At 55.0% G+C, this 16,178-nt stretch overlaps 1 protein-coding gene across 1 annotated transcript; it reads left to right on the forward strand.

Annotated features, from left to right (window-relative positions):
• GUSB (glucuronidase beta) lies at positions 1,382 to 15,831 on the forward strand. Its single transcript, NM_001123121.1, has 12 exons — positions 1,382 to 1,594; positions 3,415 to 3,600; positions 3,903 to 4,084; positions 4,258 to 4,400; positions 4,836 to 5,023; positions 5,389 to 5,541; positions 5,788 to 5,966; positions 6,056 to 6,202; positions 8,786 to 8,870; positions 10,499 to 10,675; positions 13,804 to 13,939; positions 15,662 to 15,831. Exons 1-12 carry the CDS (start codon positions 1,382 to 1,384, stop codon positions 15,829 to 15,831), a joined length of 1,959 nt encoding a protein of 652 aa, NP_001116593.1.

Raw genomic sequence — 16,178 nt, forward strand, 5'->3', positions numbered from 1 at the left:
ATCCTTTAACCCACGGCTGCCAGGCCAGGAATGGAACCCTGCCTCCTCAGCCACCCAGCCCCTGCAGTCAGATTCTTAACCCACTGTGCCACAGCAGAACTCCCTCCTCTTGTCTCCTTTTGTTTTTTCATTTTTGGTTGCCCCGAGGAATACGGATATCTGGGGCTAGGGATCAGATCTGAGCCTTAGTGAGGACCTAAGCCCCAGCTGCGATAATGCAGGATCCTTAATCCACCCTGTCCAGCATGGAATCTGCGACCCAGCGCTCCCAAGACACTGCTGATCCCATTGCGCCACATCAGGAACTCCCCTCCTGCTGTTTTGAAAAGTTTCACTGGTGTCACTCTGATTATAAAAATAATGCATTGTTCACTATAGAAAGTTTCAACAATTCAGAAAATTATGGGGAATAAAATGGAAATCATCTATAACACTGACAATGACACTTCACATTTGTCTCTTTCTATTTCTGTGTGGATATAACTTTAGCAATACTGGGATCAAACTATATATACTTTTGTATCCTACTTTTGTTTATTTTTATATTGTAAGCATCCAGGGGGGTAAAAACCTTTAGACCTTGTCAGTTCTTACAATATATTTATTTTTACTATCCCGGGAAATACTTTGTTTACAATACCAAGGTCCATTAACAGAAGATTGCTTTGGTGACCGTGAAATCTGAGTAAAACGTAATACCTTGAAAATCAGGTAATTGTACGGAACAACTGGATCCAGGCTGCGTTACTAGCATCATAGACGCCCTCTCCTCACATTCTTTAAGTGGCCGCTATGCCGGGTACGGGTCCGCGGCCCCGGTGACCGAAGGTGGAGGTCCAGGGTCAAGGCTAGGGCCGGGCCACCACGCAGGGCAGACGTCACGAGGCATGGTGAGGCTTCGCCTGAGCTCACCAGTGTCCCGCAGGCATAAGCGAGTGGACGTGGCCCAGGTAGGCCTTCTAGACGCAAAGGGCGAACCTGACTCCCCGGGGTCCTGTTCCAGCGCCTGGTCCGGCCTCCCTGAGCGCGAGCCGGGGAGGGGGAAGGCGGGGGCAGGCAGTGACCCTGCAGACTAGGAGCCGCTAAGCTTCTCTTTTCGGGGCAGGGGCTGGGGCTCGGGCTCCCGGCGGGCCCTCCCCGCGTCGCCGACCTCGCGCAGGAAGGCGGGCGGGATGCCGCCTCCCGGGCACCGGCCTCTCCGAGGCCTACCCGCCCCGCCCCGCAATCGCCCCGCCCCGCCCCTCAATCGCCTTCAGTCAAGATGGCCCCTCCCGGGCGGGGGAAGGGGGACACGTGACTCACGCCCCGCCCCCGCCCCCGCCTCCCGTGCTTGGGGCTCCGGGCGTGGGGAGGCTGGCAGCTACCTGCCCGCTGGGCAATCATGGTCCGGGGTCCGGCGGGCGCCTGGGCCGTGCTCGGCCCGCTGCTCTGGGGCTGCGGGCTGGCGCTGCTGCAGGGCGGGATGCTCTACCCCCAGGAGAGCCGATCGCGGGAGCGCAAGGAGTTGAATGGCCTCTGGAGTTTCCGCGCCGACTTCTCCGACAACCGGCGCCAGGGCTTCGAGCAGCAGTGGTACCGGAAGCCGCTGCGGGAGGTGCGAGATGCGGGGACGGGGCACGGGGTCAGAGCAGGGAAACTCCTGGAAGTCAGGTGGGGGTATGGGGCGCCTTCCCATGTGCCCTCGGAACTGCTGGCCAAGAGGAGGTTAAAGGCGAACGGGCTTAGGGGGCTTTGGGTCGGCTCACCGGAGGGACCGGGAAGGAGGAAATGGGTGGGCCCGACGCTGCTGGGGGAAGTGGAACCCGAGCCGTGTCCGCATGGAGCAGGGGCGGGTGGCTGCATAGAAGCAGGAGGGGAGGCTTTGGGTATCTTAGGGCCAGCTCTGCCCTGGCAGGAAGGACCTTGGGTTCCAAGGTTCAGGCAGAGGACGGGGCTTGGCAGCCAGCCAGCCAAGGACCCCCCTCTAGTCTCCCTTAAGACTTGGTTTGAGTGGGGCAAGCCTGTGTGCCCATCTTTCGCTCGCCTTTCTTAGATCCCCTTTTTTAGTCTTTGCCGCCCAGGCTTCATCAGCAGAGGAAGAAAGGGGCGGGGGCTGGGGCCAGGCATGTGCCGCACTCACAGTTTCCTCAGCGGAGCAGCTCCGGTACCCCTGCCAGCCTTCCTCCCTGGGGCAGTCGGTTGATCACCTTCCTCTTAGTCAGAGTCTTGTCTCTTTAGATCCTCTTTACCCCAGACTGGTTGTGGCCCTGGGTGCAACTCTTTCCATGGAGACCTTGGTGCCCTGGGCTCTGCCACCAGAGCTTGGATACAAACCATCTGAGCAGCTGATCTCATCAGCACGGTTATCCACCCCTTCAGCCAATGTGTATTAAGTCCCTGCTATATGGCAGGGCTGGTGCCAGACTCTGGGCATACAGCTGTGAGGGACAGGAGATTCTTGCTGCTTTGGTGGTGGGTTTTTTTGGCCACACCCACAGCATGTGGAAGTTCCTGGGCCAGGGATGGAACCCCAGCCACAGCAGTCCCTGCAGGGACAAGGGGGGGAATCTGTAATCCCCAGGGCCACAATTCTGTCTTTGTTGATGGTCACATGCCCCACATATGTATGTCCTCAGGAAACTCTTCCCCAGGCTGCTCCCAGACTCACAGAGCTATTTGCCTCACTCCTGCCTTGCCTTCTACCTGAGATGTTCAAAGGTCTGGAGGTTCAAGGATTCCCCGCAGGGCTCAGGTTCACCTAGTTCTGCCAGGGTGTCTAGAGTTCATATCCTATGGGCCCTGGCCCCCAAAGGCCTCCCCTGAGCCCTAAGAGTCCCCCTGCCACTCTCCACACTCTTCAGTAGAGCTGATCGCCTGACAGCAGAGGCCTTGTTCACTGTTTTATGCTCAGCGTCTAAAACAGGAACACGTAGGAGTTCCCGTTATGGCTCAGCAGAAACAAATCTGACTAGCATCCATGAGGACGCAGGTTCGATCCCTGGCCTCACTCAGTGGGTTAAGGATCCCTCGGTGCCATGAGCTGTGTGTAGGCCACAGATGCAGCTCAGATCTGGCGTTGCTGTGGCGGTGGTGTAGGCCAGAGGCTCTGATTCGATCTGTAGCCTGGGAACCTCCAAATGCCACAGGTGTACCCCTAAAAAGACACAATAAAAAAATAAAAATAAAACAGCATGTAGTATGTTCTCTATACGCCGTTGAGTGAGTTTGTTCCTGGGTCTACTTCATGGAGTTGTGAAAATTAAATGAGTCCATAAAAGACATGGGTCAGTCGCTGACAAAGAAGAGTGGTGGGTGGCCTGGAATCTGGGAAAGGTCGTTTTGTCCAGCCTTCTTCCTACAGGCAAGGCCACTGGGGGACCTGACCCCCTAGATTCCTACGTGGTCTAGACCTGACGCCAGCCCTTGTTTCTGCAGTCGGGCCCCACCCTGGACATGCCGGTTCCCTCCAGCTTCAACGACATAAGCCAGGACGGACGGCTGCGGAGCTTTATCGGCTGGGTGTGGTATGAACGGGAGGCCATCCTGCCCCAGCGATGGACCCAGGACCTGGGCACCAGAGTGGTGCTGAGGATCAGCAGTGCCCACTACTACGCCATTGTGGTGAGTGCAGCAAGCAGCAGGCGGGGGGCGAGCAGACAGGCACGGCCCCTGGGCACGCATGTGGCTGCCTTGGGGTGCCTGGCTCCCAGCTGTCACGTGACAGCCTGCTTCCTAGGGAGGGGTGGGGGAGGCACTGGGGTTCGTGGCCTGGGTTGGGAGGGTTGCCTCATCTCTCCCCTTGAAGCTCCATTCCTCTCCTGAGGCAGGTGGCAGGATCCTCAGCCCCACCCTGTGCTGCCCTTCTATGTGAGGGGGCACCTGAGACAGCAGGGCCCCCTCCTCATGTCTCCCTGTGTCTGCAGTGGGTGAATGGAGTCCATGTGACAGAGCACGAAGGGGGCCACCTCCCCTTCGAGGCCGACATCAGCAAGCTGGTCCAGACTGGGCCCCTGTCCTCCTGCCGCATCACCATCGCCATCAACAACACGCTGTCCCCCCACACCCTGCCGCCAGGGACCATTCTCTATAAGACGGACACCTCCAAGTGAGCAGCACCTTGTCCCCATCCCCGTCCCCCACTCCCCTCCCTGCCCAATCGTCTCCCCGCCAGGGGCAGGGTGGCCTTAACCAAGGTGGGGCCCTGGCCCTGGGAGGCCAGGGAGGCATGTAATCTGAGCTCCAAGGACCCAGGGCCAGGCCACTGTCCTCCCACCTTAGGTACCCCAAGGGTTACTTTGTCCAGAACACGAACTTTGACTTCTTCAACTACGCGGGACTGCATCGGCCCGTGCTCCTCTACACCACGCCTACCGCCTACATCGATGACATCACCGTCACCACCGACGTGGACCAGGACACAGGTGAGGCTCCTGCAGGATCTGCCCTCCGCCGGGCCCCACGTGGCTTTGTTCCCTGTTTGGAAAGATCCCCCAGCAGAAGGGCTCTGCTGGCACCTCTTAACTCTCGCAGGTTGCCATCCATCTCAGAAGTTGAAATCCAGCCTGTCTGAGCTGGTAGGGGCCTCAATCACCCGTCTGCCCAGACTTCATGTGGGGAGGAGGTGAGGCCCCATGAGATGTGGGGCTTGCCTGCAACCGTAGCTCGGGACACCTGAGAACCCCCTGACCCGTCCCCGCTGTGCCGCCCACCCTCCATCTCCCCACACTGCCGACAGAGCTCAAGAAATAAACAGCAGTTGACTGGGGACTCCTCAGAGTCCAGGTGCTCCCATCCGTCTGGTCCCAGGTCACATCCATTCCTCTTCTCTCTTGTCTGCTCTCTCTTGTCTCCTGCAGGACTGGTGAATTACCAGATTTTTGTCCAGGGCAGTGACCACTTCCAGCTGGAAGTGCACCTTCTGGATGAGGAAGGCAGGGTGGTGGCCAAGGGGACGGGGGGCCAGGGCCAGCTGCAGGTGCCCAGTGCCCATCTCTGGTGGCCGTACCTGATGCACGAGCGCCCTGCCTACCTGTACTCGTTGGAGGTAATGGCGTCGAGCACTGGGGCTGGGGGAGGCCTTTTGTATCCATCCAGCAGCCCTGGCTTCAGCAGGGGTGCCGGACAGGTGGGTAGGCAGCCGAGGTCCTTTGAGCTTCCGAGCCCATCAGGTGGAAGAGTCCCCTGATTTTTTCAGCTGTTGGTGGGGAGGCCCAGTTTTGAAGACCAAGCCCCAGGGGCAGGATGGGTGAAAGTTCTTCCTGGCTCATGGCAGACGCCTGTGCTGCTGCATTGCTCTGCCTCCAGTCCCGGAGGGGGCTGCTGTGGTTGACAAGGGCCGTCCTGCTGAAGCCTGGGCTGCGTGGCCTCAGGCCATCTGGGACGCCTCACACCAGGGCTTGGCTTCTGCAGGTGAAGCTCACGGCACAGACCTCCGCTGGGCCCCTCTCTGACTTCTACACCCTCCCTGTGGGGATTCGCACCGTGGCTGTCACAGAGAGACAGTTCCTCATCAACGGGAAACCTTTCTATTTCCATGGGGTTAACAAGCACGAGGATGCAGATGTGAGTTGCTCCCCGCCCCGTCCCTGTGGGGGCTGTTTCTTGCCATCCCCTATCCTTGTCCCCCAAAGAGGCTGAGGGCAGCTCAGAGCAGTTAAGCCAACTGCTCAAAAGCACCGCCTAGCGGGGCCTGGGCTTAGGCAGGGTAGGGGGCTAACAGGGTGATTTTTGAGGGACCTGGCTCTAGAAGGAAGCACATCTTGGACAGGGACAGGGGACAGGGCCTCATTCTGTTCTGCTGTCCCCTAGATCCGAGGCAAGGGCTTTGACTGGTCGCTGCTGGTGAAGGACTTCAACCTGCTCCGCTGGCTGGGTGCCAACGCCTTCCGCACCAGCCACTACCCCTACGCAGAGGAGGTGATGCAGCTCTGTGACCGTTATGGGATCGTGGTCATCGATGAGAGTCCGGGTGTGGGCATCGTGCTGGCGTGAGTGCCCGCCGCCCACACTGCCCAGCGCCCCCCAGCCCGGCAGGGGGTATGTGACTCCCTCCCTCTCCTCCCCCGCCCCCCCGCAGCCAGAGCTTCAGCAACGCGTCTCTGCAGCACCACCTAGAGGTGATGGAGGAGATGGTTCGCAGGGACAAGAACCACCCGGCCGTTGTGATGTGGTCCGTGGCCAATGAGCCTTCTTCCTTCCTGGAACAGGCTGCTTACTACTTCAAGTGAGTGCCCCTGCCTTCCCCAGGTTTGGGTCAGGCAGCCATGGGACCTCAGCCCTTTGGGCCGGCTCAGCCTCGGCTGGCAGCCACAGGAGAGCTGGGCGCGGGGTGGGCCGGGCTGGGCTGGGAGAGGCGCAGTGTCTGCTCCCAGCTCAGGTGGATCCGTACCTGCTCAGCTCAGGAGACCAAATACCCATCCGCCCAGACTGTGATTTCCGTGTCTCCTTTACACAGCTGAAATGAAATCCAGAGTGAACACATAACTTTAAATTAAAAAAAAAAAACAACAACAGTGTCATGGCCTTCCTGACATAAGGGAGCGTCATTTATAAAATAATATGTGAGTGCGTGGGTCTGACTCTGCAGAAGACCCAGTGAAGGGGTCAGGCGTTTGCACCTACATGTGGAATCTCCCTGAAGGCACAGCTACAAAAGCTGATGTGGGGGGCTGGAAAGCATGGCCAGTGTTTCCTGCAGTGCTATGCTTTCCTAAAACACTGAGCCACTCCAGGTAGAGTTCCAAACAAAACTAAATATAATCATCCCTCGATTTTTATAGTATCTCCATCCCTGGGAAATTCAGTGCGTGCTAAAACTGCACAAAATCCTTTGTGATGCTTCGGGTTCGTCTATAAAGGGGAGTTAAGCTTTATAAAACTGGCTCGTCTAGGCATATAATTATAAACAGCTTTTCCAATGACATGTGTGTCCTAACTATTCTAAAGTTACCCTGTGGGACAGGACCAGGCCGTCTAAAGTTCATGGCCCCATCACTGAAGGCCACTAGCTCCCCCCTCCCCCCAGGCATGGCTATGGAGAAAAACACCCCTTAGGGGCTGTCTCCCCACAGGGGGCTGCTCCCACCTGTCTCAGTTGCTTGGTTCCTTCACTTTCTTATGATCAGGCATTTCACTTACTGTAGAGGCAGCGGAGGCGGTGGAAATACTCCCTGAGGCGGACACCGCGTATTTCCCAGGGTTCCGGGTGGAGGCCCTGAGGAGTGGACCCCCCACCCTATCCCCCTGGGGAAGCACGTGGCACTGGGGTACTGACCCAGGCTGGTGGACAGGAGTTTTGCAGCTCTCTGAGGCTTCTAGAACATGGACCTGAGGTTCCCGCTGAGGCTTTTTGGGAGTTGGAGAGGGAGATGCTTGATTTGGGAGCGGTGGAGATGGGGCAGGATATAAGTAGAGCCGCCTGGGCCGGAGGAGCTCGCCTGGGCTTTGAAGCTTCTCAGGTAACAAACGGGCTGTTTCAGACAGTGGGTCTGGGCTTGAGGCTTGGGGGGCGGTGCTCTGGCCTGTGGAGACCACGGCCTTCAAATGAGAAGAGCTGTGATGGGGAGAAAAAAACCCAGCCGTGAGGAAAGAGAGGAGGAAAATAGGCTTAAACAGTGAACGAGGGGAGTTCCTGTTGTGGCTCAGCAGGTTAAGAACCTGATTAGTATCCATGAGGTTGCAGGATGCTCAGTTGGTTAAGGATCCGGTGTTGCGGTGAGCTGTGGTGTAGGTCACAGACTCGGCTTGGATCCCGCGTTGTCGTGGCTGTGGTGTAGGCCGGTGGCTACAGCTCTGATGCGACCCCTAGCCTGGGAACCTCCATATGCCACAGGTGCGGCCCTAGAAAAGCCAAACAGAACAAACAAGAAACAGTGAAGCAAGGGGACCTGCCCGGGAGGCAGGGCCCTGAGCACAATCTGGCCCTTCTGTTGGGAAGCCTCCTTTCCAACCTCCTTGGCTAACTGCCATGTCTTCAGAGGCTGCTGACTCTCCGGTCCCAGGACACATCACTGATGTGCCCTGTTCTGTGTCACAGAGCCCCGTGCCTCCCCTCCATCCTTCCTGCCACCGCTTGTGATCTGTAACATGCCTCTGTGCCCATGTCTGTGCCCCCGCCCTCCCCGCAGCTACATGGCTTTTTAATCTCTTGTGAGTGCCCAGCACTCAGCCTGCCTCTTAGTACACACTTCTTAATTATTTGCAGGGCTTTTTTGTTTGTTTTTTCTTTCTTTTTAGGGCCGCATCCACGGCACGTGAAAGTTCTGAGACCAGGGGTCCAGTCAGAGTTACAGCTGCTGGCCTACATCACAGCCATAGCAACGTGGGATCCGAACCACATCTTTGACCTACACCACAGCTCACAGTAACTCTGGATCCCCGACCTACTGAGTGCGGCCAGGGATCGAACCGGCATCCTCATGGATACTAGTCGGATTCATTTCTGCTGAGCCACCATGGCAACTCCCCGGAATTACTTGTTCAGCGAATAGATCCATCATAAGCCCCACCCCATCCCTTCCTGTTTTGAAGAGCTTTGCCAGAGCCTCGGAACCTAGCTTTTGGCAGCGCCCAGACCTCGGCTCCGAGCCTCTCTGACTGACCCCTGGAGGACAGCCTCTCTGGGGGAGGACGAGGATCTGGGGAGAGAGAAAGGCGGGAGGAACAAGTCAGGGAAGGAGCTGTCCAGAGGAACACGTTTGCTTGCAGGCCGGGCGGGGAGCAGGGGGCCTTTTCTGGCCGCAGGATGGGAAGGAGAGGATGCTCCTCCCCAGGCTGACGGCGCCGTGTCTTCTGCTCCCGCGGACAGGATGCTGATCGGCCACACCAAAGCCTTGGACCCCTCCCGGCCCGTGACCTTCGTGACCAGCTCCAGCTATGAAAAAGACCTGGGGGTGAGTCTGGGGTCTCCACGCCACACTCCCCACTCTGTCCTCTTGTCCTGCCCCAATGCTCGAGGACATGCACTGCTGAGGAACCACGAGCAGCCGGGTTTCCACCCTTGGCCTTTAGGTTAAAGGGAACCGCCTGCTGATTGGCCAGGCAGTGCGGCTTCTTAAATCTAAGGAGGCTGGGCACCTGGAGGTCAAGTTCACTCCCCGTCAGTTCAGACTCAGAGGACTGTATGCTCCTCAGTGTAGTTTTATGGCCCCTCGGTTTAATAGGCTCATAAAAGGGCAGAGGTTTAAGGGCGCTTAAAGCTGTCACTGTCCCGTGTTTCTCAAACCTGGTTGGTTGTCGGAACCACGCAGGGAAGCCGTCTGCAAGTACAGCTCTCTGGATTCTGAGATTCCAACTCACTAAGCCCAGGGCGGGAATCAGTTTGCCCAAAGCTCCTCCGTGATTCCAGTCATCAGCCAGCTTTTGGGAACCGCTGACTCGGTCCAGCCTCTGGGGCTGAGAATCAAAGGGACAGGCTCACACAGCCAGCTGGACCCCACGGCCACCCTCACGGTCCCTGGGCACAGCAGTGCCTCAAACTGTGTTGAGTTGCACTGAAGCTGTAAAAGAACTTAGAAGCCAGAAAATGCTGCTTCCCTAGAGAACTGGGGTCCGTACTCAAAAGTGCTGCAGGGAGAAAAATCGTCTAATGCAAGAGTGGATGAGAAAACACTCCAGGCAGGTTTAAGTCGTGAGCACTGTCACTTTCACATGGACGGGACCGCGTGCAGCCCTGGTCTTCCGGTGCCACCTCTCAACAACTCCCTTCAAAGGAGCACAAAGACTGTGGGCAAACACCAGGGTGGCACAGGTGGACCTGGACGTCTCAGGTGGCTTCCCTTCCCCTTCTGGTGGCCCCAGGGAGTCTGTGCGCCTCCTCCCCACCCGCCCGAAGGTTGGCATCTCACCTGATGGGGTATGTGAGCCGTAGTCAGGTGCCCACCCAGAGGCACCGCCTCAGCCTTTGTTCCCCGCCTGCATCCTTCTGCCATCAGAAAGGTGCCGCAGTCACTCGAGAAAGATGGGCCAGGTTGGTGCCAGGGCAGAGTTTGGAGGTGAGCGTGGGTTCTGGTGACTTTGCTGCTGAGTCCTGAGCACCACGTTGTTCAGACTCACGGCCGTCCTAGCCCGTCACCCGGGTTACCCTCCTAGGAGGGAATTTTCCAGCCACTTTGGGGTTCACAGCACTAGCTCAGGAAGGTGAATCAAGAGGCTTTGTGAAGAGAAAAACTGCCTCCATCCCTCCATTGGGAACGTTTCTCCGGGGCCAGGGCACAGCCAGCGACAGGAGCACCTCCTACAGAGGCATGAAGTCCAGTTGGGATGGGCTCCAGGCTCCCACTGGGGCTGGCACCTGGGCGCCCGCTCTGCCTCACGCGGGCCCGGCTAAAGCCAGGTAGGGGTGCCAGCCCAGAACTAGAAACTTGCCCCATTCAGGTCACTTCTGACTACGTGAGCATCTAAATCATTTTCCGCATCCCCTTCTGGCCGCCTCTGCCAGAAGCACCCCCCCAGCCCCAGCATGCGGCAAACGCTCTCCTATCACGTCCCGATCCGTGGACACACCTTCCCGCTCTCCTAGGTGCCGTATGTGGACGTGATCTGTGTGAACAGTTACTACTCCTGGTATCATGACTACGGTCACATGGAGGTGATTCAGCTGCAGCTGGCCACCCAGTTTGAGAGGTGGCATGAGGCCTACCAGAAACCAATTATCCAGAGCGAGTACGGGGCAGAAACCATCATAGGGTTTCACGAGGTAAGGAGCATAGACCCTTCGGAGTTACTTGTTCCCTCTCTCAGACAGTGATGTCACTCCCTGCCTGGGGCTAGAAAGGTCCCTCACCTCCTCCTCTGCAGCGGACCAGGCTCCCCCTACGCCCTCGATGGGGCCTCTGCCTCACTTGCATGGCCCTCAGGCAGCCTCCGTGTTGGCCTTGTTTCCAGACAGCCTCTCACTCGCTGTCTTAACAAATCCAGACCTCAGGGCATCCCGTTAGCGGCTTCCCCTGCCCCCAGGACGAAGCCATCATCCGCGGTCGGGGCTGTCAGGTCCTCTGCCCTCTGCCAGGTCTTCACCGTCCTCGGCCTTCAGTCCTGGCCCCTGGTCTCTGTTTGCCAGGCTCACTGGCTCGGGCTCTTCTTCTGCCCGGACTACCTGCATTAGCACCGAAACTGCCAGCTCAGTAGATTCTCAGTCCAGGTTCAAACCTCAGCTGAGATGGCCTCTCTCCGGGAGGGCCACCCAGCTGCCCGGCAGAGGAAGCTCTCTGCTGCTTGGCCCGTCTCTGCGTTTCTCCCCGTGCGCTCCCACGATTTGTCTGGCTCTCTGTTTGACCACACCGGGCTCTGGGAGGGAGACTCAGTCCTCTTTGTCGCTGCTTCCCACTCACACATCGGTGTCCGGCACAGAGCAGGTGCTAAATAAGATTTATTAAGGGAATGAGTGAGATCTTGGTGCAAGGTTAATCACTAGTTTGTTTCATTAATTTGTCCTTTTTTTTTTTTTTTTTTTTTTATGGCCACACCCGCAGCATATGGAAGATCTCAGGCCAGAGATTGAATCCGAGGCATAACTGGGACCCGTGTCACAGCTGCAGCAATGCCACATCCTTTTACCCACTGCATCCGGCTGGGATCTCTGCGGCCACCCCAAATTCTTAACCCGCTGCCCCCACATAGGGAACTCCTTGAGGGGATTTTGAACTGTGGATTCTTGAACTCCACCCCAGCCCCGTGACACATCACCTGTCATAGCTACTGGGATTCCTTGCCGACACACATTTCTTCATTTGCTGCTCCTTAGTCGTTGAACAGTAACCCAAATGGACCATATTATTCTGTCACTCTCTTCAATTCATCTCGCCTGTGCAGAATGCCGTCTCTACAAACTGGCAAAGTAGGGGCAAGTGACTTATGAAGACACAGTACATGCACATTTGTTCTCCCTCTTTGAAAAGGTGACCAACTCTGGATTTTGAGGAAATTCTGGGAGTCTGGGTCAGCACCACCTGATAGAGCTTCTGCTGTGATGGAATGTGCTAGAATTACACTGTCCAGACCAGGAGCCACCAGCCACAGGTGGCTGTTGAGGAGCTGGCAGCTGACGAGCATGACTGAGTTGATGTGGTTTAATGTAGTGTTAAATTTAAACAGCCCCAAGGGGCTGAGTGTTAGACAATGCAAGGTCATTTCCAGTAAAACAAAGTAAGGCAGCGTTCTCACCATGGTGCAGGGGGTTTGGGATCTGGTGCTGCTGCATTTGTAGCTTGGATTCAATCCCTGGCCCGGGACCTTGCATATAAGCTGCGGGTACAGACATAAAACAAAACAAAAACAAAACACAAAGTAAGGAACTTGACATCTTGCCCTGCCCTCAAATTCAGCTTTGGCAATGGGAACAAAACAGCCCAATTCTACAGCTGGAGCTTCAGCGCATCCTGCATGGTGGCATTTTAATTCTTCTTGTTGGGAAGGGGATCTAAAACCACCTGGGTTTGGTTCTCTCGGAAAGTAAGTGAAAGGGTGCATCCTCAAGCATCTAAGACTGAGCACCCCTCCCCGCTCCTAAGATGAAAACCTTATGCTCCATGACCATCTGAAAGATCCCTGTATCTTAGTAGCTGACACACAGGAACTCTTCACCAGATGCTGAGCGAGGCCACAGATGTGGCCTCTGCTTTTGTTGAGCACAGCCTTCTTCACCTGCCTGGTTTCAGCTGAGCTCCCGCAGGGTGGCTTTCTGTAGCTCCTGCCTCCGTCTGCTCCCCCTGCCAGCCACCCCCTCCTCCCCACCCCCCAGGGCTCTGCAAGTGCCTGATTCACCCTCATTATACTTACAGCTTGTGTCTTGCCAGGTTGTACAACCTGTGAGAGCAGGGACCCCATCTTTCTTGTTTGTCACTTTGTCCCCAATGCCTGCCATATAAGCAGATACGAAGTAATTTTTTTTTTTTTTTTTTTTTTTTGTTTTTTTAGGCCTGCATCTGCAGCATGTGGAGGTTCCCAGGCTAAGGGTTGAAGCAGAGATGTAGCTGCTGACCTATGCCAGAGCCACAGCCACGCAGGATCTGAGCCGAATCTGCGACCTACACCACAGCTCATGGCACCATTGGATCCTTAACCCACTGAGTGAGGCCAGGGATGGAACCTGGGTCTTCGTGGATGCTAGTCAGATTCATTTCCACTGAGCTGCAACGGGAACTCCCTAAGCAATTTTTTATTGACTGGGTGAATGTGCTAAACAGCAGCTGCTTACCCAGATGAGACACAGATGAGTCTGAGTCACACTAGTGCTCAGATTAATGCTGATATTGACGCAAAACTTAAGTTTTAAATTTTATTATCCAGAGACATACTTTTACGCCTAGTGTAGTTCAGCTTTAAGACGGCACCGGGGGAGTTCCAGCTGTGGTGAAGTGGGTTAAGAACCCAAGTGCGATGGCCTGGGTCACTGCAGAGGCACAGCACAGTGGGTTAAAGGATCTGGCATTGCCGCAGGTACAACACAGGTTGCAGCTATGGCTTGGGTTCAGTCCCTGGCCTGGGAACTTCCAGATGCTGAGGGCACGGCCATTAAAAAAAAAAAAAAAAAAAAAAAAAAAAGTGCACTGGGGAATAGAGCTGGAAAAGTAAGATAAAGCAAATATGAAGTCTTGTTTGTAATACAGCAGTTACTAATGAGGGTTGTTTTTTGTTTTTTTTTTTACCCTGGGCTACGTCATACCTTGGCTGTGTGTCTACCCCAAAATCAGCCAGTCCTGAGTCACTGTAGCCCACCATGAGGACAGATATTTTGGTCATGGTCACATGAATCGTTATTTTTATCTAACATTTACAGTTCTGCTGGTTCTGACTCCTAGATTCTCTCTTCGCCTTGAATTCCAGGATCCACCTCTCATGTTCAGTGAAGAATACCAGAAAGGCCTGCTACAGCAGTATCATGTGATTCTGGATCAAAAACGCAAAGAATATGTGGTTGGAGAGCTCATCTGGAATTTTGCCGATTTTATGACCGACCAATGTAAGTGGCCGTTTGGTTCGTGGAATGTACCACTTCTCATTTTTTTCACGCTGGCCTTTTAGTTCAGGACATTTTGGTTGTCAGAGCAAGAGGAAACAAGAGCAGGGCAAGCTAATCGGATCGGGGCAGGTGCATAGAGGATTTCCTAGGGAAAGTCGGTGGCAGTTAGCCCGCAGCCATCCCTTGCCTGCTTCCCCAGTCGCTTTATGGTAAACAAGCCAACGGGAGGGCCCACCGTCTCAAGATAGAGATGGCGAGCCTGCCTCTGTCTGTTTCCCTGAGTATGAGGAACGAGTGGACCTGGTACTTGATTTATTCATGGGATACACTTGTTATCCCAGAGTAAGGTACAGAGTGCAAGAAACTTAAGACATTTCAGTCGGTTGGCTATTACTCACTTACAAAAGGTAGGTTCCCTGAATACAGGTGAAGTGTCAGAATGTTTTGAATGGGGGAAGATTTAAAAGCCTTCAGTGTAAACAGAACCTGTACTTTCTCAAGTGGGGATAATGAGGGCTACTTCAGAGACATTCCAAAGGAATCCCATTTCTTTCTACACCTCTAGGTTACGAGCCTCTCGATACACTATAAACTTAGAAGAGCAATCTGGGGACGTGGGAAGGCTTTGGTAGTAGTGGGAATTACATTACTTATGGGGGAAAGACAGGTTTTTGGAAAGTGAACATTGAATTAAAAATCAGAATGGAAAGAGGTAGGAGTTCCCGTCGTGGCGCAATGGTTAACGAATCCGACTAGGAACCATGAGGTTTCAGGTTCGAACCCTGGCCTTGTTCAGTGGGTTAAGGATCCGGCGTTGCCGTGAGCTGTGGTGTAGGTCACAGATGCGGCTTGGATCTCGCGTTGCGGTGGCTCTGGCGTAGGTCGGTGGCTACAGCTCCAATTCGACCCCTAGTCTGGGAACCTCCATATGCCGAGGGAAGTGGCCCTAGAAAAGGCAAAAAGACAAAAAAAAAAAAAAAAAAAAAAGAAGAAGAATGGAAAGAGATAAAAGTGAAAAAAGGAAGAGAACACTAGCCTCCACTCTGGTTGGCAAATGAGATTAATGGCTCCTGGAAATACTTGGCGGCAAGTCTAGCTTTGTGTGGGAAGAAATCAGCTGTGTGACCTTGGATAAGGTGAAGTGTAAAGTGGGGCTGACATCCACCACCTCGCAGGCTGACCCAGGGATCCCATTTGATGAGGTCCTTGGCTCCGTGCCTGGCATTTGCTTTTCATGGAAAGAATTATTGCTGTCGAGTGTCTCAGTGGGAAAGACCTACTTTCCATTTAACAGAAGCCGTGGTTTCTCTAGGGGGCGGAGAGAGGGTTTGCTGGGAGCACAGCCTCAACAGGCTGTTGGCGCTCTGCTCCCTTCCCAGCTCCAGCCCCTGCGGAACTGCCACCAGGTCGTCTGCCCGGGAGGACTTTGAAAAATCCACCAGTAGATCCCACTTAGGTGCTTCTGACTCTGGCTCCCGCTGGGAGAGCTGTCTCTTTAGAGAAGCCCAAGCCTTTCTAGGGATAACTCTCTGTCTCAGCCCCCCTCCAGTTACCAGGCAGCTGGGTACCCAAAAAGTTTTCAACCTTATTTTGCAAGTAAAAGATGAGCCAGCACGTCTAAACCGTAAGAGGACAGCTCTGGTTACTGCCCAGCTCGGGCCCAGGCTGGTTCTGATCTGCCCATCAGACATCATCTGAACTGCCTTTTTGCCTTGTTTTCAGCACCTCAGAGGGCCATAGGGAATAGAAAAGGGATCTTCACTCGACAGAGACAACCAAAAAGTGCAGCATTCCTGTTGCGAGAGAGGTACTGGAAACTTGCCAATGAAACCAGGTACCTGCAGTCAGCTGTGATGTCACAGTGTGTGGGAAACAGCCCGTTTACCGTTTAAAGCAAGAACTACCTCTCTGCTGACACCGGCTTCTGCCCAAGGACAACCTCCCCAGCACCCTGAGTGAGTGCTTCCCGGCCTGGGCATGGCAGGCCGGGCGGGAAGTTTCTGGTCTGAATCTGGTAGTCATTTGCTAGAAGGGCACATTAGGGGCGAAAATAAAGGCTTTTGTACTATGAGACTAAAGAGTTGGCTTAAAAGGGACCATCCATAAATCGAATGATCGGTACTGCTGAAAAGCGTCTCAAGTTGTTTTTCACGTGTCAGGCTGCTTTCATTGCTTTAACCCAGTGGGGACTCTTGAGAAACCTGTTCCAGCGCGCATGCTGATTCAGAGTGGGTGGTTG

The sequence above is a fragment of the Sus scrofa genome, chromosome 3, assembly GCF_000003025.6.
Source record: "Sus scrofa isolate TJ Tabasco breed Duroc chromosome 3, Sscrofa11.1, whole genome shotgun sequence".
Classification (NCBI taxonomy): Eukaryota; Metazoa; Chordata; class Mammalia; order Artiodactyla; family Suidae; genus Sus; species Sus scrofa.

What these genes read in the sequence shown, in the direction of transcription:
- GUSB (NM_001123121.1), top strand. Translation starts at nt 1,382, where the DNA reads ATGGTCCGGGGTCCGGCGGGCGCCTGGGCCGTGCTCGGCCCGCTGCTC. An exon ending in CGACGTGGACCAGGACACAG is followed by an intron (nt 4,401 to 4,835) that starts GTGAGGCTCCTG and finishes TGTCTCCTGCAG; the next exon opens with GACTGGTGAATTACCAGATT. An exon ending in ACAAGCACGAGGATGCAGAT is followed by an intron (nt 5,542 to 5,787) that starts GTGAGTTGCTCC and finishes GCTGTCCCCTAG; the next exon opens with ATCCGAGGCAAGGGCTTTGA.